Below are 25,612 nucleotides of genomic sequence, written 5' to 3'. Positions count from 1 at the left end.
CCTGGCTATTGGCCATGTGGGACACAAGCGTCCCGCCGACCCCAGAGAGGTTAAAAGGGAAAATCAAGCTGATCCTAACTGTTATAGGCCAATTTCTATTTTTTCTTTGTTTATCAAAAGTGATGGAAAAACTTGTCAATAATCAACTAGTTTTCTCTATAGTATTCTCTCTGGTATGCAATCTGGTCACCATTGCCCTTGATGCTGCTATTGTTATTGACTTGGCCAAAGCTTTTGATTCCATTCTTGTGGACCAGCTAAGGAGTATTGGTGTCTCTGAGGGGTCTTTGGCCAGGTTTGCTAACTACCTCTCTCAAAGAGTGCAGTGTATAAAGTCAGAACATCTGCTGTCTCAGCCACTGCCTGTCACCAAGGGAGTACCCCAAGGCTCGATCCTAAGTCCCACACTCTCCTCAATTTACATCAACAACATAGCTCAGGCAGTAGGAAGCTCTCTCATCCATTTATATGCATACAGTCTTATACTCGGCTGGCCCTTTCCCGGATTTAAACTCTGTACAAGCTTTCTCTGCCCTTAACCTTGTTCTGAACACCTCCAAAACAAAGATGTGGTTTGGTAAGAAGAATGCCCCTCTTCCCACAGGTGTGATTACTACCTCTGAGGGTGTTTGAGCTTGAGGTAGTCACCTCGTACAAGTACTTGGGAGTATGGCTAAACGGTGCACTGTCCTTCCTGATTCAGATGACCATCCTACCCATGCTAGATTACAGAGAAGTCATTTATAGATCGGCAGGTAAGGGTGCTCTCATTCGGCCATCAGATTTGCCACCAATGCTCCTTATAGGACACATCACTGCACTCTATACTCCTCTGTAAACTGGTCATCTCTGTATACCCGTCACGAGACCCACTGGTTGATGTTAATTTATAAAACCCTCTTAGGCCTCCCTTCCCCCTATCTGAGATATCTAGTGCAGCCCTCATCCTCCATATACAACACCAGTTCTGCCAGTCACATTCTGTTAAAGGTCCCCAAAGCACACACATCCCTGGGTCGCTCCTCTTTTCAGTTCGCTGCAGCTAGTGACTGGAACAATCTGCAACAATCACTCAAACTGGACAGTTTTATCTCCACCTCTTCATTCAAAGACTCATTCACGGACACTCTTACTGACAGTTGTGGCTGCTTTGCGTGATGTATTGTTGTCTCTACCTTCTTGCCCTTTGTGCTGTTGTCTGGGCCCAATGTTTGCACCATGTTGTGCTGCTACCATGCTGTGTTGCTACCATGCTGTGTTGCTACCATGCTGTGTTGCTACCATGCTGTGTTGCCATGTGTTGCTGCCTTGCCATGTTGTTGTCTTAGGTCTCTCTGTATGTAGGTCTCTCTTGTCGCGATGTGTTTTGACCTTCATTTTTATTTTTTAATTCCAGCCCCCGTCCACGCAAGACGCCCTTTGCCTTCTGTTCCTAGGCCGTCATTGTAAATAAGAAGTTGTTCTTAACTGACTTGACCAAATAAAGTTTAAATTAAAAATAAATTAAATGTTGTACATGTACTGTTACTGTCCCCACAGACCTGTATGAGTTCGTTAATGCGGTGCAGCTCGTCGTCGACCCCGGCCCTCTTCTTAGGGATTAGCCCCTCCTGAAGGGAAGTCAGTCTGCTATACACATCATGCTCCAGGTTTGACTAGGGGTCAGAGGTTAGAGGTCAGAGATCAGCCTGGAGGGATGTCAGTCTCCTATATATACACACACATGTAAATTAATTACTTATAAATCATTCAATGTGATTTTCTGGATTATTGTTTTAGATTCCGTGTCTCACAGTTGAAGTGTACCTATGATAAAAATTACAGACCTCTACATGCTTTGTAAGTAGGAAAACCTGCAAAATCGGCAGTGTATCAAATACTTGGTTCTACCCACTATATATATATATATATATATATATACACACACACACACACACACACACACACACACTGAACAAAAATATAAACGCAACATGTAAAGTGTTGGTCCCATGTTTCATGAGCCGGGAAAAAAAAATCCCAGAAATGTTCCGTACAAAAAGCTCATCTCTCTAAAATGTTGTGCACACATTTGTATACATCCCTGTTAGTGAACATTTCTCCTTTGTCAAGATAATCCATCCACCTGACATTCCATATCAAGAAGCTGATTAAACAGCATGATCATTACACAGGTGCACCTTGTGCTGGGAACAATAAAAGGCCACTTTAAAATGTGCAGTTTTGTCACACAACACAATGCTACAGATGTCTCAAGTTTTGAGGGAGCGTGCAATTGGCATGCTGACCGCAGAAATGTCCGACAAAAGATGTTGCCAGAGATTTTAATGTTCATTTCTCTACCATGAACTGCCTACAACGTCGTTTTAGAGAATTTGGCAGAAGGTCCAACCAACCTCACAACCGCAGACCACGTGTATGGTGTTGTGTGGGCGAGCGGTTTGCTGATGTCAGCGTTGTGAACAGAGTGCCCCATGGTGGGGTTATGGTATGGATAAACGAATACAATTGCATTTTATCAACGGCAATTTAAATGTACAGAATAATTTTTTATTTAACATATATTTAACTAGGCAAGTCAGTTAAGAACAAATTCTTATTTTCAATGACGGACTAGGAACAGTGGGTTAACTGACTTGTTCAGGGGCAGAACGACAGATATTTACCTTGTCAGCTCGGGGATTTGAGCTTGCAACCTTTCAGTTATTGGCCCATCGCTCTAACCACTAGGCTACCTGCCGCCCCATGATACACTGTGACAAGATCCTGAGGCAGAGATGCATATCTGTATTCCCAGTCACGTGAAATCCATAGATGAGGACCAGATTAATTTATTAAAAAATATATATTTTCTCATATAAACTGTAACTCACTAAAATCTTTGAAATTGTTGCATGTTGCGTTTTATATTTTTTTGTTCAGTGTACATCATGCTCCAGGTTCGACTAGGGGTCAGAACAGGGTTAGAGGTCAGGGGTCAGGACAAGACTTAAGGGTTTCAACAAGACATTAAAAGGAACATTGACATAAGTACTGCATAACACAAGCTCCAAAATAAGAAATACACATTTCATGATTTTTTTTCACTAATTAAAACGTCACTAAATGTCCTCTGGTGGCTGCAAATTAGAACTGAGAGCTGTATCGCCAACGACACTCACCAGCTGCCTGAGCTGAGCAACACACAAGTGCATCTTCCATCCCTGAGCTCGCCGTGCTACTCCTCTCTGATTGGCCACTTCCTGTAACGACTCCTCCTCCTCTGTAGGAACAGAAACGTAACAGAAGACATTATGACGGCTGACCCCGTTCTTTTTATTTTGTTTTTTAAATGACGTGCAGCTTACGAAGGCTTCGTAAATACGACATAAATACATTACCTGTAACCGTACGTCATGGTTTATAAACGTGGCATAACCACCCATGTCAAAATGCGACGTAACCTTGTTATGTATCCAAATCCGGCTTTAAACTTCTTCACAACATTATCTCGGACCTGCCTGGTGTGTTCCTTGTTCTTCATGACACTCTCTGTGCTTTTAACGGACCTCTGAGACTATCACAGTGCAGGTGCATTTATACGGAGACTTGATTACACACAGGTGGATTGTATTTATCATCATTAGTCATTTAGGTCAACATTGGATCATTCAGAGATCCTCACTGAACTTCTGGAGAGAGTTTGCTGCACTGAAAGTAAAGGGGCTGAATAATTTTGCACGCCCAATTTTTCAGTTTTTGATTTGTTAAAAAAAGGTTGAAATATCCAATAAATGTCGTTCCACTTCATGATTGTGTCCCACTTGTTGTTGATTCTTCACAAAAAAAATACAGTTTTATATCTTTATGTTTGAAGCCTGAAATGTGGCAAAAGGTCGCAAAGTTCAAGGGGGCCGAATACTTTCGCAAGGCACTGTAGTTAAAGACTTGACTGGGTCCAGCACCATGTGGTAGAGATAGTTAAAGACCTGACTGGGTCCAGCACCGTGTGGTAGAGAGAGTTAAAGACCTTACTGGGTCCAGCACCATGTGGTAGAGATAGTTAAAGACCTGACTGGGTCCAGCACCGTGTGGTAGAGATAGTTAAAGACCTTACTGGGTCCAGCACCATGTGGTAGAGATAGTTAAAGACCTGACTGGGTCCAGCACCATGTGGTAGAGATAGTTAAAGACCTGACTGGGTCCAGCACCGTGTGGTATAGACAGTTAAAGACCTATCACACTTGGGTGGAAGTGTCTGGGAACGAGAAGAGCTGTAATGTGACTAACATCACTTTACGTTAAAGAGTGTGCCGTCCTTCAGCACAACACGTCACCCTTTATAAAGCACACAATTATATCACACTTGACATAGTGGGTTACGTCACATTTGACATTGGTGATCGCATCACGCAGTTATGCCACATTTATGAACCCTTTATAAAGCATGACGTACGGTTATGGATGCTTTGTAACACATTTATGTATTGCTTATGAAGGCATTATGAAGCCTTTATAAGCTGAACGTCATTTAAAGCAGGACCTAAAAGCTTATACATGCTTATAAACAACTTATCCTCTGACATAGACAACCAGAGTTCTAAATCAGCACGTAAAATAACTTAATAGTAACATACTTAGAGCGACATAACATTAGAAGCCTCATAATAACACATTATAAAGGCTCACACATGCTTATAACACCTTATATGCATTCCAGAACATATTTAATAAAATACACTATGTCTGCTAGTGAGAACCTCTTCATAGAATGTAGAAAAAAGGACGTTCTGAGAAATTACTTAATTTTTTAAAAAGAGCACAAGTTTTTTTGTCCAGCGTTCTGATTGGACCAATACTGACCTTTGATCCGGATGTCGCTGTACCTCTGGAAGTGGTGATAGGCTGCCTTCCAGGGGTTCCTATAGTGACGCAGCAGAGTGACAGGTGGGCGTGGCCTGACAGGGACGTAACGCACCCCTTCCTCATCTGAGACAGATCACAGCAAAGCACTAGTATCAGAATTGATACAACTTGGAATTTCCCTTGACTTCCTGATTTGACTGAACTGAAATGGAATTGACCCCACCGTGGTGAGTGCAACTGTGCATGGTTTAGTGGTATCCACCCACCCACATACTCTCTGGGAGGGGACTCTCTCCTCTTAGCCCTGCTGCCCAGGGGCCTGTGACCCATAGCCCTGTCCTCATCTGTACTGTTGGTCTCCAGCATTTCAGTCTCTTCTGTGGAAATGACGTGCTGCTGCTTGCGGGGCTTCTTCCTGGGGGAGGCACCAGGAACCAGGTCCCCTGAGGAGGGGGTCCCGTGAAGGGATCCGGCCTGGCGGGGCTGGGTGATGAGGCCTGAGTTCGTCGAGGGCTGGGGCACTGAGGAGAGGAGAGGGGACGGACAGACATGTAAATCACAGTACAGGCATGTCCAACCAGTTTTATTTCCTTGATTAAGAAAGATAGATGGGACTGGGGAGCTTTCACAATTAATCTTTCCTGGAATCCTCACAGTAAGCTTTGGCGATGTCTAGAATGACACATCGTCCAGTCATTGATATATGATAGCATTGTGTATTTTTGTTTTCTTAGAGAGGGGGAAAGAATGCAATATGCAGTATAATTTGGTACATAATGTCATTCTTATTTAAAATTGTTACAAAAGCCAAAAACAATTTCATTAAATAAATGTTCAAAATAGTATTAGGCCTAGATATTTTTTTTTGTCAATGCTGCAGAATCATTTTCCCATTGGTAGGGCTCTTTCTCTTGTCCATAATACTCAAGATATCAGTTATATTAGCCTTTTATAAAGTGATATTATAGCCGTATCAAGTATAGGCTATTGTTATTTCAGCTTGATAATCTGGGTTAACACAGACGTACAGCCTGCCTTAGTAACTATAGTACAGCCTGCCTTAGTAACTATAGTACAGCCTGCCTTAGTAACTATAGTACAGCCTGCCTTAGTAACTATAGTACAGCCTGCCTTAGTAACTATAGTACAGCCTGCCTTAGTAACTATAGTACAGCCTGCCTTAGTAACTATAGTACAGCCTGCCTTAGTAACTATAGTACAGCCTGCCTTAGTAACTATAGTACAGCCTGCCTTAGTAACTATAGTGCAGCCTGCCTTAGTAACTATAGTGAAGCCTGTCTTAGTAACTATAGTAACTATAGTACAACCTGCCTTAGAAACTATAGTGCAGCCTGCCTTAGTAACTATAGTAACTATAGTACAACCTGCCTTAGTAGCTATAGTGCAGCCTGCCTTAGTAGCTATAGTGCAGCCTGCCTTAGTAGCTATAGTGCAGCCTGCCTTAGTAGCTATAGTGCAGCCTGCCTTAGTAACTATAGTACAGCCTGCCTTAGTAACTATAGTACAGCCTACCTTAGTAACTACAGTACAGCCTGCCTTAGTAACTATAGTACAGCCTGCCTTAGTAACTATAGTACAGCCTGCCTTAGTAACTATAGTACAGCCTGCCTTAGTAACTATAGTACAGTCTGCCTTAGTAACTATAGTACAGCCTGCCTTAGTAACTATAGTGCAGCCTGTCTTCACTTCGTAACTATAGTACAGCCTGCCTTAGTAACTATAGTACAGCCTGCCTTAGTAACTATAGTACAGTCTGCCTTAGTAACTATAGTGCAGCCTGCCTTAGTAACTATAGTGCAGCCTGCCTTAGTAACTATAGTGCAGCCTGCCTTAGTAACTATAGTCCAGCCTATAGTCCAGCCTGCCTTAGTAACTATAGTATAGCCTGCCTTAGCAACTATAGTGCAGCTTGCCTTAGCTCTTTCTCTTGTCCATAATACTCAAGATATCAGTTATATTAGCCTTTTATAAAGTGATATTATAGCCGTATCAAGTATAGGCTATTGTTATTTCAGCTTGATAATCTGGGTTAACACAGACGTACAGCCTGCCTTAGTAACTATAGTACAGCCTGCCTTAGTAACTATAGTACAGCCTGCCTTAGTAACTATAGTACAGCCTGCCTTAGTAACTATAGTGCAGCCTGCCTTAGTAACTATAGTACAGCCTGCCTTAGTAACTATAGTGCAGCCTGTCTTCACTTCGTAACTATAGTACAGCCTGCCTTAGTAACTATAGTGCAGCCTGCCTTAGTAACTATAGTGCAGCCTGCCTTAGTAACTATAGTCCAGCCTGCCTTAGTAACTATAGTATAGCCTGCCTTAGCAACTATAGTGCAGCTTGCCTTAGCAACTATAGTGCAGCCTGCCTAAGCAACTATAGTGCAGCCTGCCTAAGCAACTATAGTGCAGCCTGCCTTAGTAACTATAGTGCAGCCTGTCTTAGTAACTATAGTAACTATAGTACAGCCTGTCTTACTAACTATAGTAACTATAGTACAGCCTGCCTTAGTAACTATCGTAAAGCCTGTCTTAGTAACTATAGTAACTATAGTACAGCTTGTCTTAGTAACTATAGTAACTATAGTACAGCCTGCCTTAGTAACTATAGTAAAGCCTGTCTTAGTAACTATAGTACAGTCTGCCTTAGTAACTATAGTACAAACTGCCTTAGTAACTATAGTAACTATAGTACATCCTGTCTTAGTAACTATAGTACAGCCTGTCTTAGTAACTATAGTAACTATAGTACAACCTGACTTAGTAACTATAGTACAGCCTGCCTTAGTAACTATAGTACAACCTGTCTTAGTAACTATAGTAACTATAGTACAGCCTGTCTTAGTAACTATAGTACAGCCTGCCTTAGTAACTATAGTAACTATAGTACAGCCTGTCTTAGTAACTATAGTACAGCCTGCCTTAGTAACTATAGTAACTATAGTACAGCCTGTCTTAGTAACTATAGTACAGCCTGTCTTAGTAACTATAGTGCAGCCTGCCTTAGTAACTATAGTGCAGCCTGCCTTAGTAACTATAGTGCAGCCTGCCTTAGTAACTATAGTGCAGCCTGCCTTAGTAACTATAGTGCAGCCTGCCTTAGTAACTATAGTGCAGCCTGCCTTAGTAACTATAGTGCAGCCTGCCTTAGTAACTATAGTACAGCCTGCCTTAGTAACTATAGTACAGCCTGCCTTAGTAACTATAGTACAGCCTGCCTTAGTAACTATAGTACAGCCTGCCTTAGTAACTATAGTACAGCCTGCCTTAGTAACTATAGTGCAGCCTGCCTTAGTAAGTATAGTGCAGCCTGCCTTAGTAACTATAGTGCAGCCTGCCTTAGTAACTATAGTGCAGCCTGCCTTAGTAACTATAGTAACTATAGTACAGCCTGCCTTAGTAACTATAGTGCAGCCTGCCTTAGTAACTATAGTACAGCCTGCCTTAGTAACTATAGTAACTATAGTACAGCCTGCCTTAGTAACTATAGTGCAGCCTGCCTTAGTAACTATAGTGCAGCCTGCCTTAGTAACTATAGTACAGCCTGCCTTAGTAGCTATAGTGCAGCCTGCCTTAGTAGCTACAGTAACTATAGTGCAGCCTGTCTTAGTAACTATAGTAACTTAGAACAGCCTTCCTTAGTAACTATAGTGAAGCCTGTCTTAGTAACTATAGTGCAAGGCAAGGAGAAAAGACGTGAGGTATCACGGAAAGACGAATTGAGATGGAAACGTACCTGGTTGATACATCTCCATTGACTCCGCCTCCTGCTTGATTTTGACCTCTGTGTGGGCGGAACCTCCGCTGCATGCTGCCGTGCTACTGGCTGCGGGCTGGGTGGGGGAGGCGACAGTATTGGCCATGGAGGCGGGGCCAGGGGGTGTCACGGCCATGGCAGCCGACAGGGCAGAGAGGTGGGTATTGGAGCTGGGCTGGGAGGGGGGTGGAGGACCACGGGGGGCCAGCAGGTTGGAGGGGATAGCCTGGGATAGGTGCTGCTGGGCTGGGGAGGAGACCGCCTGCTGCTCCACTCCTCCCTGGGAGGGTAGAGACTCCACTGCAGCCATGACTAGGACTGGAGGAGCCACCAGGGTCATGTGACCCTCTGCTTTAGGCTTCACTCTGACAGGGAGAGAGAGGCTTGTTAATTAAGACTCACTCAGACAGCGAGAGAGAGACAGGTATGTTAGACTCTGACAGAGAGATGTTAGAGTCACTCAGAGAGAGAGAGAGTTATGTTAGATTCACTCTGACAAAGAGAGATGTTAGAGTCACAGAGAGAGAGAGAGAGAGAGAGAGAGAGAGAGAGAGAGAGAGAGAGAGAGAGAGAGAGAGAGAGAGAGAGAGAGAGAGAGAGAGAGAGAGAGAGAGAGAGAGAGAGAGAGAGAGAGAGAGAGAGAGAGAGAGAGAGAGAGAGAGAGCGCGAGGGGGGCTTGGTAGCAACACAACATGGTAGCGGACTCAACCATTATTGGGCACAGACAACAACGCAAAGGTCAAGAAGTTAGAGACAACAATACATCACACAAAGGTCAAGAAGTTAGAGACAACAATACATCACACAAAGGTCAAGAAGTTAGAGACAACAATACATCACACAAAGGTCAAGAATTTAGAGACAACAATACATCACAGAAAGGTCAAGAAGTTAGAGACAACAATACCACACGCAAAGGTCAAGAAGTTAGAGACAACAATACATCACACAAAGGTCAAGAAGTTAGAGACAACAATACATCACACAAAGGTCAAGAAGTTAGAGACAACAATACATCACACAAAGGTCAAGAATTCAGAGACAACAATACATCACACAAAGGTCAAGAAGTTAGAGACAACAATACCACACGCAAAGGTCAAGAAGTTAGAGACAACAATACATCACACAAAGGTCAAGATTTTAGAGACAACAATACATCACACAAAGCAGTCATGTAGGATACCATCTAGGAGGCAGTCTAGGACATACAGGACATGCATGACCCAGGCTTTGAATGAATGATTGATTATTCTCTGAAGGCTCACCCTGCAGGTCTTGGTGGTCCTGCTCCTCTCACTCCTCCCTCCACCCTGCTGCTGTTAGCCTCACCAGGCCCTGCCGGGATCAGATTCTTACCAACACCACACCTAAACACACACACACACACACACACACACGTTAGGCTGGGCGATATCAATTTAATTTGAATGTATGTTTTAGCGCAATGTTCCAAATGCCTGCAAATCGCAACAATCAAGTTATTTATTTTCTCCTTCCGTTTTTATGAGCGTTTATGTCTTTTTTTGGGCTCCTCTCCATCCCTCCTTCTGCTCTGTGGTCGCCAAGCCCCTCCAGCATTTCAGTCCCATACTGTAACATGCTAGCTGTCTAGTCTTGTGTTTTATATATTTGCAACAAGCACAAAAAAATAGTCATTAATATAAGCAATTGGGGCAACTTGTTCTAACTCAGATAAATCTGCATCATCTTTTTCTCCAGACAGGCCAGTTGATTTCAACATGTAAACAAAGTGACCCAGGCTGTGTTGTTCAGAGACCAGACAGAAGGACAGTGGATCACAATGGTTCAACTGTTCTATCTTGTTCGCGAGCAAAAATATTCAAGTTGGCCAGACTTTAAATATAAAAGACGAGCTGGCTTCTCACTAGCATCGTTGGTATGTGCTTGAGAGATCGTTAATGAACAGGGCTTCTCCAAACCTTTTCACTCAGCCCCCCCTTCCGGCATCAGGGGAACATCCCGGCCCCCACCACGCTTATTTCTATGGGCACAAGCACTGTTTATGACACCCCCCCCCCCTCTTGTTGGTGGAGAGAACATTTTGCAGTTTTAAAGCAAATTTTCTTGCAATTCTACACATTCTGTCATGTAGTGCAGAGAACACTTTAGTTTTAAAGCAAATTTTCTTGCAATTCTACACATTCTGTCATGTGGTGCAGAGAACATTTTGCAGTTTTAAAGCAAATTTTCTTGCAATTCTACACATTCTGTCATGTAGTGCAGAGAACACTTTAGTTTTAAAGCAAATTTTCTTGCAATTCTACACATTCTGTCATGTGGTGCAGAGAACACTACAGTTTTAAAGCAAATTTTCTTGCAATTCTACACATTCTGTCATGTGGTGCAGAGAACACTTTACAGTTTTAAAGCAAATTTTCTTGCAATTCTATATGTTTTGCCATGTCTAATGTGTATTCATGTGACATTTGAGTGACTTGAATAATACAACAAAATATATGGGCTTTAAAAAAAAGAAAGTTAGCTGACATGGGCTAGTTGATCTAGACATTTCTGACACGTTTGAAATATCTCTCTAAGTTCCCGCATCCCCCGCTGACCCCCGCTTGTTCAGTAGGTGGTGTTCAGCAGGCATGACACAGAAGACAACAATTATGTCCTATCTAAACTGTTTTATTACACAGTTCCCTAATGAACATGACCCTGGGCTCAGAGGCTCAGTCACCCTTCATTGGCTGGCAGATTGATTGATTGATTAATTGACCGACTGGTTGACTCACCCCTCATTGGCTGGCTTCTTGCGGAGGATGCTGGGTCGAGGGGAAGAGACCAAAGTGGGCCCTCCGCCTCCTACTCCGCCCTGTGGGTGTGTCTGTACCATGGTAGCAACGGGCTGTGCGGCGCCAAACGGGCTGCCCATAGGAGCAGCTACAAACGTACTGCCGTCAGCCAATACCATCCCTGTAGAACAAACACAGGTTCTTATCATGAGCTATAGATTCGACCAATTACCATCCCTGTAGAACAAACACAGGTTCTTATCATGAGCTATAGATTGGACCAATTAGCATCCCTGTAGAACAAACACAGGTTCTTATCATGAGCTATAGATTCGACCAATTACCATCCCTGTAGAACAAACACAGGTTCTTATCATGAGCTATAGATTGGACCAATTAGCATCCCTGTAGAACAAACACAGGTTCTTATCATGAGCTATAGATTCGACCAATTAGCATCCCTGTAGAACAAACACAGGTTCTTATCATGAGCTATAGATTCGACCAATTAGCATCCCTGTAGAACAAACACAGGTTCTTATCATGAGCTATAGATTCGACCAATTAGCATCCCTGTAGAACAAACACAGGTTCTTATCATGAGCTATAGATTCGACCAATTAGCATCCCTGTAGAACAAACACAGGTTCTTATCATGAGCTATAGATTCGACCAATTACCATCCCTGTAGAACAAACACAGGTTCTTATCATGAGCTATAGATTCGACCAATTACCATCCCTGTAGAACAAACACAGGTTCTTATCATGAGCTATAGATTCGACCAATTACCATCCCTGTAGAACAAACACAGGTTCTTATCATGAGCTATAGATTCGACCAATTACCATCCCTGTAGAACAAACACAGGTTCAAATGTACAGTCATATATTTATCATCAGCTATAGATTCGACCAATTATCATTCAATAACATCACCGTCAGCAGACGCTTTTATCCAAACATATATTTTCGTACAATATTTTCAGTATGTGTTTTCGGGTCCCTGTGAGTCATATTCAATAAGTGGCTTCTGGAGGCCATGTTTAGCGTTAGTGTACTGTAGATTACCAGATGGTTTGGCCTCAGGCTGCTGCCCTGCGATTGGTGCCTGCTGAATCCCCTGTGCGCCGATTGGACCGGAGCTATGTAACCCCTGCACTCCCATTGGTGCAGGCTGGATGCCCTGGGCTCCAATTGGTTGAGGTTGGATTCCCTGGGTGCTGATTTGTGCAGACTGTAGACCAATCCTGTCCACGGCCATCAGCTGCATGGGGTTGAGGTGAACGGTAGTGGCCACAGCCATAGCAGGCTGGCTGGGCAGAGCAGAGCTCGGGGTCTGGGGCGTCACTGAGGAGAGGAGGGGGGTGTCAGTCAAAGCAGACTTGGGGCATGATGCCAACTGATCCTTAAGGTATTCACTCTTTTATTTTTTAATTATTACAATTATGATGATTTTTTTTAATGTATTATTAAAAAAAAAATCCCCAATTATTATTATTTGTTTTAATTATTATAAAAAAATATTATATTTTTAAATTATATATATATTTTTAATATATTTTTTTATTATTTATTACAAAAAACACAAGGAAGGGGTAACATTATAGTATTAGAACAGGAAGGACAAACACTACAGCATCAAGACACTATCAAACATGTATCAGTCTGTCTGCAACAGAGCCATCCTTGTGTGTGAGGCTGTGTGTGCATGATAGTGATATAATATATATGTCATAGTTTCCTTTTTCATCATCACAATCTTACTCTTTGTGTATTGGGCAACGTGTTACCGAGTCAATTCAATAGATATTTTTTGTTGTTGTTGTTGTACCCAAGAATACATACAGTATATGTATGTTAAGGTATTCACCTGGGTACTGCCTGATGGTGGACACGGAGCTGGTGATGGGGGTGTAGGTGTGTGTCCGGGGGTAAGGAGAAGAGGAGAAGGCAGGCAGGAAGTACTGGAATTGCACTGGTACAGGCGGCCTGTTGTCACTCCTGGCCTCGACGGTGACAGGGTTAGGAGAGGAGCGGTTGCCAGAGATGGAGATCAAGTTGGTCCTCTCTACAGGATAGTCTGATTGGACACGGGGGGAGGTGTGGGCTATGGGCTGGTAGTCTGATTGGACACGGGGGGAGGTGTGGGCTATGGGCTGGTAGTCTGATTGGACACGGGGGGAGGTGTGGGCTATGGGCTGGTAGTCTGATTGGACACGGGGGAGGTGTGGGCTATGGGCTGGTAGTCTGATTGGACACGGGGGAGGTGTGGGCTATGGGCTGGTAGTCTGATTGGACACGGGGGGAGGTGTGGGCTATGGGCTGGTAGTCTGATTGGACACGGGGGGAGGTGTGGGCTATGGGCTGGATCAGGTTGGTCCTCTCTCCAAGGTAGTCTGACTGGACACGGGGGGAGGTGTGGGCCATGGGCTGAGGTACCACTTTAGCTGTTGGTACAACACAGGAAGGGGGAAATATGATACAACAAAATACAGATAGAAATACTATTTAAAGGACATCCAAATATAAAATACATAATGAATGCAAAAAGCCCACTAGTGGGTTTGAATGTGTCTGAGTATTTTGTGTCTGAGTATTTTGGCTTTCAATGAATCTTGAGTATCAAAAGTTGCTTAGGAGCTAGTAGCAGAGCTGCCATATCTGTCATGTCTTAGGAGCTAGTAGCAGAGCTGACATATCTGTCATGTCTTAGGAGCTAGTAGCAGAGCTGCCATATCTTAGGAGCTAGTAGCAGAGCTGACATATCTGTCATGTCTTAGGAGCTAGAAGCAGAGCTGCCATATCTGTCATGTCTTAGGAGCTAGAAGCAGAGCTGCCATATCTTAGGAGCTAGTAGCAGAGCTGCCATATCTTAGGAGCTAGTAGCAGAGCTGCCATATCTGTCATGTCTTAGGAGCTAGAAGCAGAGCTGCCATATCTTAGGAGCTAGTAGCAGAGCTGCCATATCTTAGGAGCTAGTAGCAGAGCTGCCATATCTTAGGAGCTAGTAGCAGAGCTGACATATCTGTCATGTCTTAGGAGCTAGTAGCAGAGCTGACATATCTGTCATGTCTTAGGAGCTAGAAGCAGAGCTGCCATATCTGTCATGTCTTAGGAGCTAGAAGCAGAGCTGCCATATCTTAGGAGCTAGTAGCAGAGCTGCCATATCTTAGGAGCTAGTAGCAGAGCTGACATATCTGTCATGTCTTAGGAGCTAGTAGCAGAGCTGCCATATCTTAGGAGCGAGAAGCAGAGCTGACATATCTGTTGGCGCCATCTTTCTTACTTATACAGGCTGTTACTCACCAACTGGGATGGTAGAGGTGGTCAGTGCTGTGGCGTGGGAGGAGTGTGTGGGCATCGTCATGGTGACTATAGTACTGCTGGTCATCTGGGTGTGTGGCGCAGTGCCTGAAAGAGGATCATGGGACAGAGGATCATGGGACAGAGGATCACGGGACAGAGAATGCCATTTGTTTCAATGAGGAATCGTTAAAAGGGCGATAGCACTTCCTGACTTGTCCTCGTTTTTAGATTTGGTTCATTAAGAAATGTTAGCGGTCCATTCAAACGTGAGTTGGTTTTGGGGCTGTGGTTTGATGTGGGTCTCGTGTGTTCGCAGACGGTAAGAGTTAGCCAAACGATTTCGCAAAATAGTGTACGGCCGTGGCAAAAGTGGTTGAACTTTGGATAGCCCATCTCCGGGGCTAATTAGGGACCATTAAATCAAATGGGGATTTGAAACAGGTGTAGACCTTACAGTGAAATGCCTACTTACAAGCCCTCGAACCAACAATGTAGGTAAAAAAAAAAATAATAATAATAATTTCAACAAATAAAAAAAAGTAACAAATAATAAATTACAATGTGAATGAGACAATATTTTCATTTGCACACCTTTTTAGTTCTCATTAAATGCTTTCAAAATGTGTATAGAATTTATAGTTGGTTTGAAGCAGTGTTTCCGCCATAGACATTGACATGTGGCGCTGCGCCGTGGCTAAATTATTGCCGGCCACGCCCTAAAATATGGGACATAAAATAAATACAAATGGCACGTTGAAGATTCTAGAACAGTCCACGTTAACGTTTCCTCTGCAAACAAAATGAGTTATGAACATTAAAATCAGACTACCCCATTATAGAAGAGATGATCTATTTACCTAGTCATGTGATGGTGTTATTATAGACAATAGTTGATCTATTTACCTAGTCATGTAATGGTGTTATTATAGACAATAGTTGTTCTATTTACCTAGTCATGTAATGGTGTTATTATAGACAATAGATTATCTATTTACCTAGTCATGTAATGGTGTTATTATAGACAATAGTTGTTCTATTTACCTAGTCATGTAATGGTGTTATTATAGACAATAGATTATCTATTTACCTAGTCATGTAATGGTGTTATTATAGACAATAGTTGATCTTTACTAGATGCTGTTCTTCCACTAACCTCATTGCAACTCCCCTCCAAGTCTCCGACCACTACCTTGTATCCTTTTCCCTCTCGCTCTCATCCAACACTTCCCACACTGCCCCTACTCGGATGGTATCGCGCCGTCCCAACCTTCGCTCTCTCTCCCCCGCTACTCTCTCCTCTTCCATCCTATCATCTCTTCCCTCTGCTCATACCTTCTCCAACCTTTCTCCTGATTCTGCCTCCTCAACCCTCCTCTCTTCCCTTTCTGCATCCTTTGACTCTCTATGTCCCCTATCCTCCAGGCCGGCTCGGTCCTCCCCTCCCGCTCCGTGGCTCGATGACTCATTGCGAGCTCACAGAACAGAGCTCCGGGCAGCCGAGCGGAAATGGAGGAAAACTCGCCTCCCTGCGGACCTGGCATCCTTTCACTCCCTCCTCTCTACATTTTCCTCCTCTGTCTCTGCTGCTAAAGCCACTTTCTACCACTCTAAATTCCAAGCATCTGCCTCTAACCCTAGGAAGCTCTTTGCCACCTTCTCCTCCCTCCTGAATCCTCCTCCCCCTCCCCCCTCCTCCCTCTCTGCAGATGACTTCGTCAACCATTTTGAAAAGAAGGTCGACGACATCCGATCCTCGTTTGCTAAGTCAAACGACACCGCTGGTTCTGCTCACACTGCCCTACCCTGTGCTCTGACCTCTTTCTCCCCTCTCTCTCCAGATGAAATCTCGCTTCTTGTGACGGCCGGCCGCCCAACAACCTGCCCGCTTGACCCTATCCCCTCCTCTCTTCTCCAGACCATTTCCGGGGACCTTCTCCCTCACCTCACCTCGCTCATCAACTCATCCCTGACCGCTGGCTACGTCCCTTCCGTCTTCAAGAGAGCGAGAGTTGCACCCCTTCTGAAAAAACCTACACTCGATCCCTCCGATGTCAACAACTACAGACCAGTATCCCTTCTTTCTTTTCTCTCCAAAACTCTTGAACGTGCCGTCCTTGGCCAGCTCTCCCGCTATCTCTCTCAGAATGACCTTCTTGATCCAAATCAGTCAGGTTACAAGACTAGTCATTCAACTGAGACTGCTCTTCTCTACATCACGGAGGCGCTCCGCACTGCTAAAGCTAACTCTCTCTCCTCTGCTCTCATCCTTCTAGACCTATCGGCTGCCTTCGATACTGTGAACCATCAGATCCTCCTCTCCACCCTCTCCGAGTTGGGCATCTCCGGCGCGGCCCACGCTTGGATTGCGTCCTACCTGACAGGTCGCTCCTACCAGGTGGCGTGGCGAGAATCTGTCTCCTCGCCACGCGCTCACCACTGGTGTCCCCCAGGGCTCTGTTCTAGGCCCTCTCCTATTCTCGCTATACACCAAGTCACTTGGCTCTGTCATAACCTCACATGGTCTCTCCTATCATTGCTATGCAGACGACACACAATTAATCTTCTCCTTTCCCCCTTCTGATGACCAGGTGGCGAATCGCATCTCTGCATGTCTGGCAGACATATCAGTGTGGATGACGGATCACCACCTCAAGCTGAACCTCGGCAAGACGGAGCTGCTCTTCCTCCCGGGGAAGGACTGCCCGTTCCATGATCTCGCCATCACGGTTGACAACTCCATTGTGTCCTCCTCCCAGAGCGCTAAGAACCTTGGCGTGATCCTGGACAACACCCTGTCGTTCTCAACCAACATCATGGCGGTGGCCCGTTCCTGTAGGTTCATGCTCTACAACATCCGCAGAGTACGACCCTGCCTCACACAGGAAGCGGCGCAGGTCCTAATCCAGGCACTTGTCATCTCCCGTCTGGATTACTGCAACTCGCTGTTGGCTGGGCTCCCTGCCTGTGCCATTAAACCCCTACAACTCATCCAGAACGCCGCAGCCCGTCTGGTGTTCAACCTTCCCAAGTTCTCTCACGTCACCCCGCTCCTCCGCTCTCTCCACTGGCTTCCAGTTGAAGCTCGCATCCGCTACAAGACCATGGTGCTTGCCTACGGAGCTGTGAGGGGAACGGCACCGCAGTACCTCCAGGCTCTGATCAGGCCCTACACCCAAGCAAGGGCACTGCGTTCATCCACCTCTGGCCTGCTCGCCTCCCTACCATTGAGGAAGTACAGTTCCCGCTCAGCCCAGTCAAAACTGTTCGCTGCTCTGGCCCCCCAATGGTGGAACAAACTCCCTCACGACGCCAGGACAGCGGAGTCAATCACCACCTTCCGGAGACACCTGAAACCCCACCTCTTCAAGGAATACCTAGGATAGGATAAGTAATCCTTCTCACCCCCCCTTAATGATTTAGATGCACTATTGTAAAGTGGCTGTTCCACTGGATGTCAGAAGGTGAATTCACCAATTTGTAAGTCGCTCTGGATAAGAGCGTCTGCTAAATGACTTAAATGTAAAAATGTAAATGTAATCTATTTACCTCGTCATGTAATGGTGTTATTAAACTAATCCAGACAACTCCATAGTAGAATAGTTGATCTATTTACCTAGTCATGTAATGGTGTTATTAAACTAAACCAGACAATAGTTGATGTATTTACCTCGTCATGTAATGGTGTTATTAAATGAAACCAGAAAACTCCATAGTAGAATAGTTGATCTATTTACCTAGTCATGTAATGGTGTTATTATAGACAATAGTTGATCTAATGTAATGTATGGGTCAACTGGAGGGTCACATGGGTCAACTGGAGGGTAACATGGGTCAACTGGAGGGTAACATGGGTCAACTGGAGGGTAACATGAGTCAACTGGAGGGTAACATGGGTCAACTGGAGGGTCACATGGGTCAACTGGAGGGTAACATGGGTCAACTGGAGGGTAACATGGGTAAACTGGAGGGTAACATGGGTCAACATGGGTCAACTGGAGGGTAACATGGGTCAACTGGAGGGTAACATGGGTCAACTGGAGGGTAACATGGGTCAACTGGAGGGTAACATGGGTAAACTGGAGGGTCACATGGGTCAACTGGAGGGTCACATGGGTAAACTGGAGGGTAACATGGGTAAAATGGAGGGTAACATGGGTCAACTGGAGGGTAACATGGGTCCACTGGAGGGTCACATGGGTCAACTGGAGGGTAACATGGGTCAACATGGGTCAACATGGGTCAACTGGAGGGTAACATGGGTCAACATGGGTCAACATGGGTCAACTGGAGGGTAACATGGGTAAACTGGAGGGTAACATGGGTCAACATGGGTCAACTGGAGGGTAACATGGGTAAACTGGAGGGTAACATGGGTCAACATGGGTCAACTGGAGGGTAACATGGGTCAACATGGGTCAACTGGAGGGTCACATGGGTCAACTGGAGGGTAACATGGGTCAACATGGGTCAACTGGAGGGTAACATGGGTCAACATGGGTCAACTGGAGGGTAACATGGGTCAACATGGGTCAACTGGAGGGTCACATGGGTAAACTGGAGGGTAACATGGGTCAACTGGAGGGTAACATGGGTCAACATGGGTAAACTGGAGGGTAACATGGGTCAACTGGAGGGTAACATGGGTCAACTGGAGGGTCACATGGGTCAACTGGAGGGTCACATGGGTCAACTGGAGGGTAACATGGGTCAACTGGAGGGTAACATGGGTCAACTGGAGGGAAACATGGGTCAACTGGAGGGTAACATGGGTCCACTGGAGGGTCACATGGGTAAACTGGAGGGTAACATGGGTCAACTGGAGGGTAACATGGGTCAACTGGAGGGTAACATGGGTCAACATGGGTCAACTGGAGGGTAACATGGGTAAACTGGAGGGTAACATGGGTCAACTGGAGGGTAACATGGGTCCACTGGAGGGTAACATGGGTCCACTGGAGGGTAACATGGGTCCACTGGAGGGTAACATGGGTCAACTGGAGGGTAACATGGGTAAACTGGAGGGTAACATGGGTCCACTGGAGGGTAACATGGGTCCACTGGAGGGTAACATGGGTCCACTGGAGGGTAACATGGGTCCACTGGAGGGTAACATGGGTCAACTGGAGGGTAACATGGGTAAACTGGAGGGTAACATGGGTCAACTGGAGGGTAACATGGGTCCACTGGAGGGTAACATGGGTCCACTGGAGGGTAACATGGGTCCACTGGAGGGTAACATGGGTAAACTGGAGGGTAACATGGGTAAACTGGAGGGTAACATGGGTCAACATGGGTCAACTGGAGGGTAACATGGGTCAACATGGGTCAACTGGAGGGTAACATGGGTCAACTGGAGGGTAACATGGGTCAACATGGGTCAACTGGAGGGTCACATGGGTCAACTGGAGGGTACCATGGGTCAACTGGAGGGTAACATGAGTCAACTGGAGGGTAACATGGGTCAACTGGAGGGTAACATGGGTCAACTGGAGGGTAACATGGGTCAACTGGAGGGTCACATGGGTCAACTGGAGGGTCACATGGGTCAACTGGAGGGTCACATGGGTCAACTGGAGGGTAACATGAGTCAACTGGAGGGTAACATGGGTCAACTGGAGGGTAACATGGGTCAACTGGAGGGTAACATGGGTCAACTGGAGGGTCACATGGGTCAACTGGAGGGTAACATGGGTCAACTGGAGGGTAACATGGGTCAACTGGAGGGTCACATGGGTCAACTGGAGGGTCACATGGGTCAACTGGAGGGTACCATGGGTCAACTGGAGGGTAACATGAGTCAACTGGAGGGTAACATGGGTCAACTGGAGGGTAACATGGGTCAACTGGAGGGTCACATGGGTCAACTGGAGGGTCACATGGGTCAACTGGAGGGTCACATGGGTCAACTGGAGGGTCACATGGGTCAACTGGAGGGTCACATGGGTCAACTGGAGGGTAACATGAGTCAACTGGAGGGTAACATGGGTTAACTGGAGGGTAACATGGGTCCACTGGAGGGTAACATGGGTTAACTGGAGGGTAACATGGGTCAACTGGAGGGTAACATGGGTCCACTGGAGGGTAACATGGGTCCACGGGAGGGTAACATGGGTCAACTGGAGGGTAACATGGGTAAACTGGAGGGTAACATGGGTAAACTGGAGGGTAACATGGGTCAACATGGGTCAACTGGAGGGAAACATGGGTCAACTGGAGGGTAACATGGGTCAACTGGAGGGTAACATGGGTCAACATGGGTCAACTGGAGGGTAACATGGGTCAACATGGGTCAATTGGAGGGTCACATGGGTCACATGGGTCAACTGGAGGGTACCATGGGTCAACTGGAGGGTAACATGAGTCAACTGGAGGGTAACATGGGTCAACTGGAGGGTAACATGGGTCAACTGGAGGGTAACATGGGTCAACTGGAGGGTAACATGGGTCAACTGGAGGGTCACATGGGTCAACTGGAGGGTCACATGGGTCAACTGGAGGGTAACATGAGTCAACTGGAGGGTAACATGGGTTAACTGGAGGGTAACATGGGTCCACTGGAGGGTAACATGGGTCCACTGGAGGGTAACATGGGTAAACTGGAGGGTAACATGGGTCAACTGGAGGGTAACATGGGTCAACTGGAGGGTAACATGGGTCAACATGGGTCCACTGGAGGGTAACATGGGTCAACTGGAGGGTAACATGGGTCAACTGGAGGGTAACATGGGTCAACATGGGTCAACTGGAGGGTAACATGGGTAAACTGGAGGGTAACATGGGTCAACATGGGTCAACTGGAGGGTAACATGGGTCAACATGGGTCAACTGGAGGGAAACATGGGTCAACTGGAGGGTCACATGGGTCAACTGGAGGGTAACATGGGTCAACATGGGTCAACTGGAGGGTAACATGGGTCAACATGGGTCAACTGGAGGGAAACATGGGTCAACTGGAGGGTAACATGGGTCAACATGGGTCAACTGGAGGGTAACATGGGTCAACTGGAGGGTAACATGGGTAAACTGGAGGGTAACATGGGTCAACATGGGTCAACTGGAGGGTAACATGGGTCAACATGGGTCAACTGGAGGGAAACATGGGTCAACTGGAGGGAAACATGGGTCAACTGGAGGGTAACATGGGTCAACATGGGTCAACTGGAGGGTCACATGGGTCAACTGGAGGGTACCATGGGTCAACTGGAGGGTCACATGGGTCAACTGGAGGGTAACATGGGTCAACTGGAGGGTCACATGGGTCAACATGGGTCAACTGGAGGGTAACATGGGTCAACTGGAGGGTAACATGGGTCAACATGGGTCAACTGGAGGGAAACATGGGTCAACATGGGTCAACTGGAGGGAAACATGGGTCAACTGGAGGGTAACATGGGTCAACATGGGTCAACTGGAGGGTAACATGGGTCAACATGGGTCAACTGGAGGGAAACATGGGTCAACTGGAGGGTAACATGGGTCAACTGGAGGGTAACATGGGGGAAAGACGCCACCCAACATCAAAATAATTTGGGGGGAGGGGGTTAGTGACTGAAATTGTGATGAGACAGATTACATTTTTAGTTGAGCAAGTTTAGTGGCAACCAGGGGAAGTATTGGAGGGGGGGGGGGGGGACAGACATGAAGGAGTGTCTGTGAGAAGTACAGGCAGGGGGCGTTTTACCCTGGGTGGCAGTTTACCCCAAGTTAGCCTAACAGGCCTACATTATATTTACTGTGTTTATGCATAAAATGTATCAATAGCATTCCAGCTAGTTAGAAAATATCACATTTGGGATCTAGCTAATGATTAGCCCAATAGTGTAAATGCAGATAGACAACCACATGCTTAAGCCCATTTATTTATAGCCATTAGCAATAATGCAATTTTCTAATAGCATATATTATAATATGGGCCATGCATAGGCTATATGCATGGTCCAATATGTTAAAATAATTTAAACCATTAGCCCATGTAATTGGGCTGATTACGAGAAGGTAGAAATTATATTTTATATGGTTTCAGCATTATTTTATTTATTTATTCATTTTGGAGTAGAATGACCTTTTAAAATGTTTGAGTCACCCAGATAACATGAACTATGACAAAAATGTGTAGAATTGTAGGAAATTTGCTTTAAAACAGCTAAATATTAGTCGCTGTGGCTAACAGGAGGGCCTCTAAAATCTTTGGTCGGTGACAACACAATTTTGATCCCGAAAAAACCCTGGTCAAACCTTGTACAAGTGCCTGATAAAAATAAAGGAAACACAGACATGAACGTGTCTTACATCGTGCGTTGGTCCAGCACGAGCTGGAGCTGCCCACCCCTGGTTTACATAGGTGTCATGCTCATCCAACCATTCACTGACCACTCATGTGGTTTGGGGATAGCCATGGTAGCTAAAATAATGGCCTGTCCAGCATTTTATACATGCCCCTAAGCATGATGGGATGTTCATTGCTTAATTAACTCAGGAACTACACCTGTGTGTCAGCACCTGCTTTCAATATACTTTGTAAGCATCATTTACTTTCCATTATTTCTGGCAGTTAGCTTTACACTGTAATATACCGATGGTCCCTAACTAGACCCATAGGGATATCCAAAGTGAACCCAATTTCACAACGGGCATTACGATCGGGTCGCATGCAGCTCCACTCCGAATTGATAATTACTGCTGCTGTGGGCAGGATTGAAACAAACCCAACTTTAAATTTACGTTGTAACGTAGGTTAGCCTAGTGGTTAGAGCGTTGGACTAGTAACCGGAAGGTTGCAAGTTCAAACCCCCGAGCTGACAAGGTACAAATCTGTCATTCTGCCCCCGAACAGGAAGTTAACCCTCTGTTCCTAGGCCGTCATTGAAAATAAGAATTTGTTCTTAACTGACTTGCTTTAGTTAAATAAAGGAAAAATAAAAGTCACGACCACAAACCTCTCACACACACACACAGAAAAAAAGATGTTATGGACGAGACCGACTTCATTACCAAAATGATCCCATTTCCACTTTGTAGTCAATTTTGACAGTAGAATAAATGTTTCGGACTCATATTGATGCCACATAGGCCGTTTTCTAAATTAAGCCGATGTTTAGGGGATGTCGGTCTTTAGAAACGTTATTCGTCTTATTCATTATGTTCGAAACAGGATAAACTGATTCGATATCAAGCACTCTATGACTCCTTGTATGAGTCCTAGAATGGTGACCTCGTAGAATAACATATCAAAATTCATCACTAAAGTGTAATTGAATAGGATCTGTGTGGGTGGTGTTACCTGTAGTGGTGGTGCCTGGGCCAGTAGTGGTGGTGCCTGGGCCAGTAGTGGTGGTGCCTGGGCCAGTAGTGGTGGTGCCTGGGCCAATAGTGGTGGTGCCTGGGCCAGTAGTGGTGGTGCCTGGGCCTGTAGTGGTGGTGCCTGGGCCAGTAGTGGTGGTGCCTGGGCCAGTAGTGGTGGTGCCTGGGCCTGTAGTGGTGGTGCCTGGGCCTGTAGTGGTGGTGCCTGGGCCTGTAGTGGTGGTGCCTGGGCCAGTAGTGGTGGTTCCTGGGCCAGTAGTGGTGGTGCCTGGGCCTGTAGTGGTGGTGCCTGGGCCAGTAGTGGTGGTGCCTGGGCCAGTAGTGGTGGTGCCTGGGCCAGTAGTGGTGGTGCCTGGGCCTGTAGTGGTGGTGCCTGGGCCTGTAGTGGTGGTGCCTGGGCCAGTAGTGGTGGTGCCTGGGCCAGTAGTGGTGGTGCCTGGGCCTGTAGTGGTGGTGCCTGGGCCAGTAGTGGTGGTGCCTGGGCCAGTAGTGGTGGTGCCTGGGCCTGTCGTGGTGGTGCCTGGGCCAGTAGTGGTGGTGCCTGGGCCAGTAGTGGTGGTGCCTGGGCCAGTAGTGGTGGTGCCTCTGGGCCTGTAGTGGTGGTGCCTGGGCCTGTAGTGGTGGTGCCTGGGCCTGTAGTGGTGGTGCCTGGGCCAGTAGTGGTGGTGCCTGGGCCAGTAGTGGTGGTGCCTGGGCCAGTAGTGGTGGTGCCTGGGCCAGTAGTGGTGGTGCCTGGGCCTGTAGTGGTGGTGCCTGGGCCAGTAGTGGTGGTGCCTGGGCCAGTAGTGGTGGTGGTTAGAATAGGTGCCACCGTGGCAGCAGCAACTGGAGTCCCAGAACAGAAGATGAGTTTCTGTAATAGAAGGAAGTGTATTTTCTTCTATTTTTCCTGTCAAAGTGTCACCAGAAAAAGCTGACTTGAGGAGAACAACCGTAGAACATCTTACCCTCCCCTCCATATGTATTTGGACAGCGAAGCTATAATAAAAAATTAAAAAATAAAAACATTTGGCCATATACAGTACTCCACCATTTTGGATTTGAGATCAAATATTTCATATGAGGTGACCGTACAGAACGTCACCTTTTATTTGAGGGTATGTTTTACTGTTTAGAAATGAAAACCCGAAATCTTTTATAAAACACAAACACAGTACCAGTCAAAAGTTTGGACATGCCTACTCATTCCAGGGTTTTTCTTTATTTTTTTTTTACTATTTTCTACATTGTAGAATAATAGTGAAGACATTAAAACTATGAAATAACACATATGGAATCATGTAGTAACTAAAAAAAAAGAAGCAAAGATGCAGTAAATTGCTGATTTCTGAGGCTGGTAGCTCTAATGAACTTATCCCCTGCAGCAGAGGCAACTCTGGGTCTTCCTTTCCTGTGGTGGTTCTCATGAAAGACAGTTTCATCATAGCGTTTAATGGTTTTTGCGACTGCACTTGAAGTAACTTTAAAAGTTCTTGACATTTTTCAGATTGACTGACAATCATGTATTAAAGTAATGATGGACTGTGGTTTCTCTTTGTTCATTTGAGCAGTTTTTGCCATAATATGGACTTGGTCTTTTACCAAATAGGGCTATCTATTGTATACCAACCCTACCTTGTC

At 45.7% G+C, this 25,612-nt stretch overlaps 1 protein-coding gene across 1 annotated transcript in view; it reads right to left on the bottom strand.

Annotated features, from left to right (window-relative positions):
- Positions 1–25,612, bottom strand: part of LOC135513304 (histone deacetylase complex subunit SAP130-like) — a 50,156-nt gene that overhangs the window by 4,140 nt on the left and 20,404 nt on the right. The window contains exons 10-21 of the mRNA XM_064936198.1: positions 24,752–24,845; positions 14,693–14,797; positions 13,795–13,833; positions 13,257–13,493; positions 12,455–12,733; positions 11,385–11,565; positions 9,891–9,992; positions 8,602–8,987; positions 5,112–5,366; positions 4,843–4,968; positions 3,162–3,262; positions 1,542–1,655 (exon numbers count right to left, since the gene is read on the bottom strand). Coding sequence (XP_064792270.1) covers positions 1,542–1,655; positions 3,162–3,262; positions 4,843–4,968; positions 5,112–5,366; positions 8,602–8,987; positions 9,891–9,992; positions 11,385–11,565; positions 12,455–12,733; positions 13,257–13,493; positions 13,795–13,833; positions 14,693–14,797; positions 24,752–24,845 — 2,019 coding nt within the window. The remainder of the gene's footprint in view (positions 1–1,541; positions 1,656–3,161; positions 3,263–4,842; positions 4,969–5,111; positions 5,367–8,601; positions 8,988–9,890; positions 9,993–11,384; positions 11,566–12,454; positions 12,734–13,256; positions 13,494–13,794; positions 13,834–14,692; positions 14,798–24,751; positions 24,846–25,612) is intronic.

This window comes from Oncorhynchus masou, chromosome 24 (assembly GCF_036934945.1).
Source record: "Oncorhynchus masou masou isolate Uvic2021 chromosome 24, UVic_Omas_1.1, whole genome shotgun sequence".
In the NCBI taxonomy this organism is placed as follows: Eukaryota; Metazoa; Chordata; class Actinopteri; order Salmoniformes; family Salmonidae; genus Oncorhynchus; species Oncorhynchus masou.
This window is presented reverse-complemented; position numbering and strand designations above follow the sequence as displayed.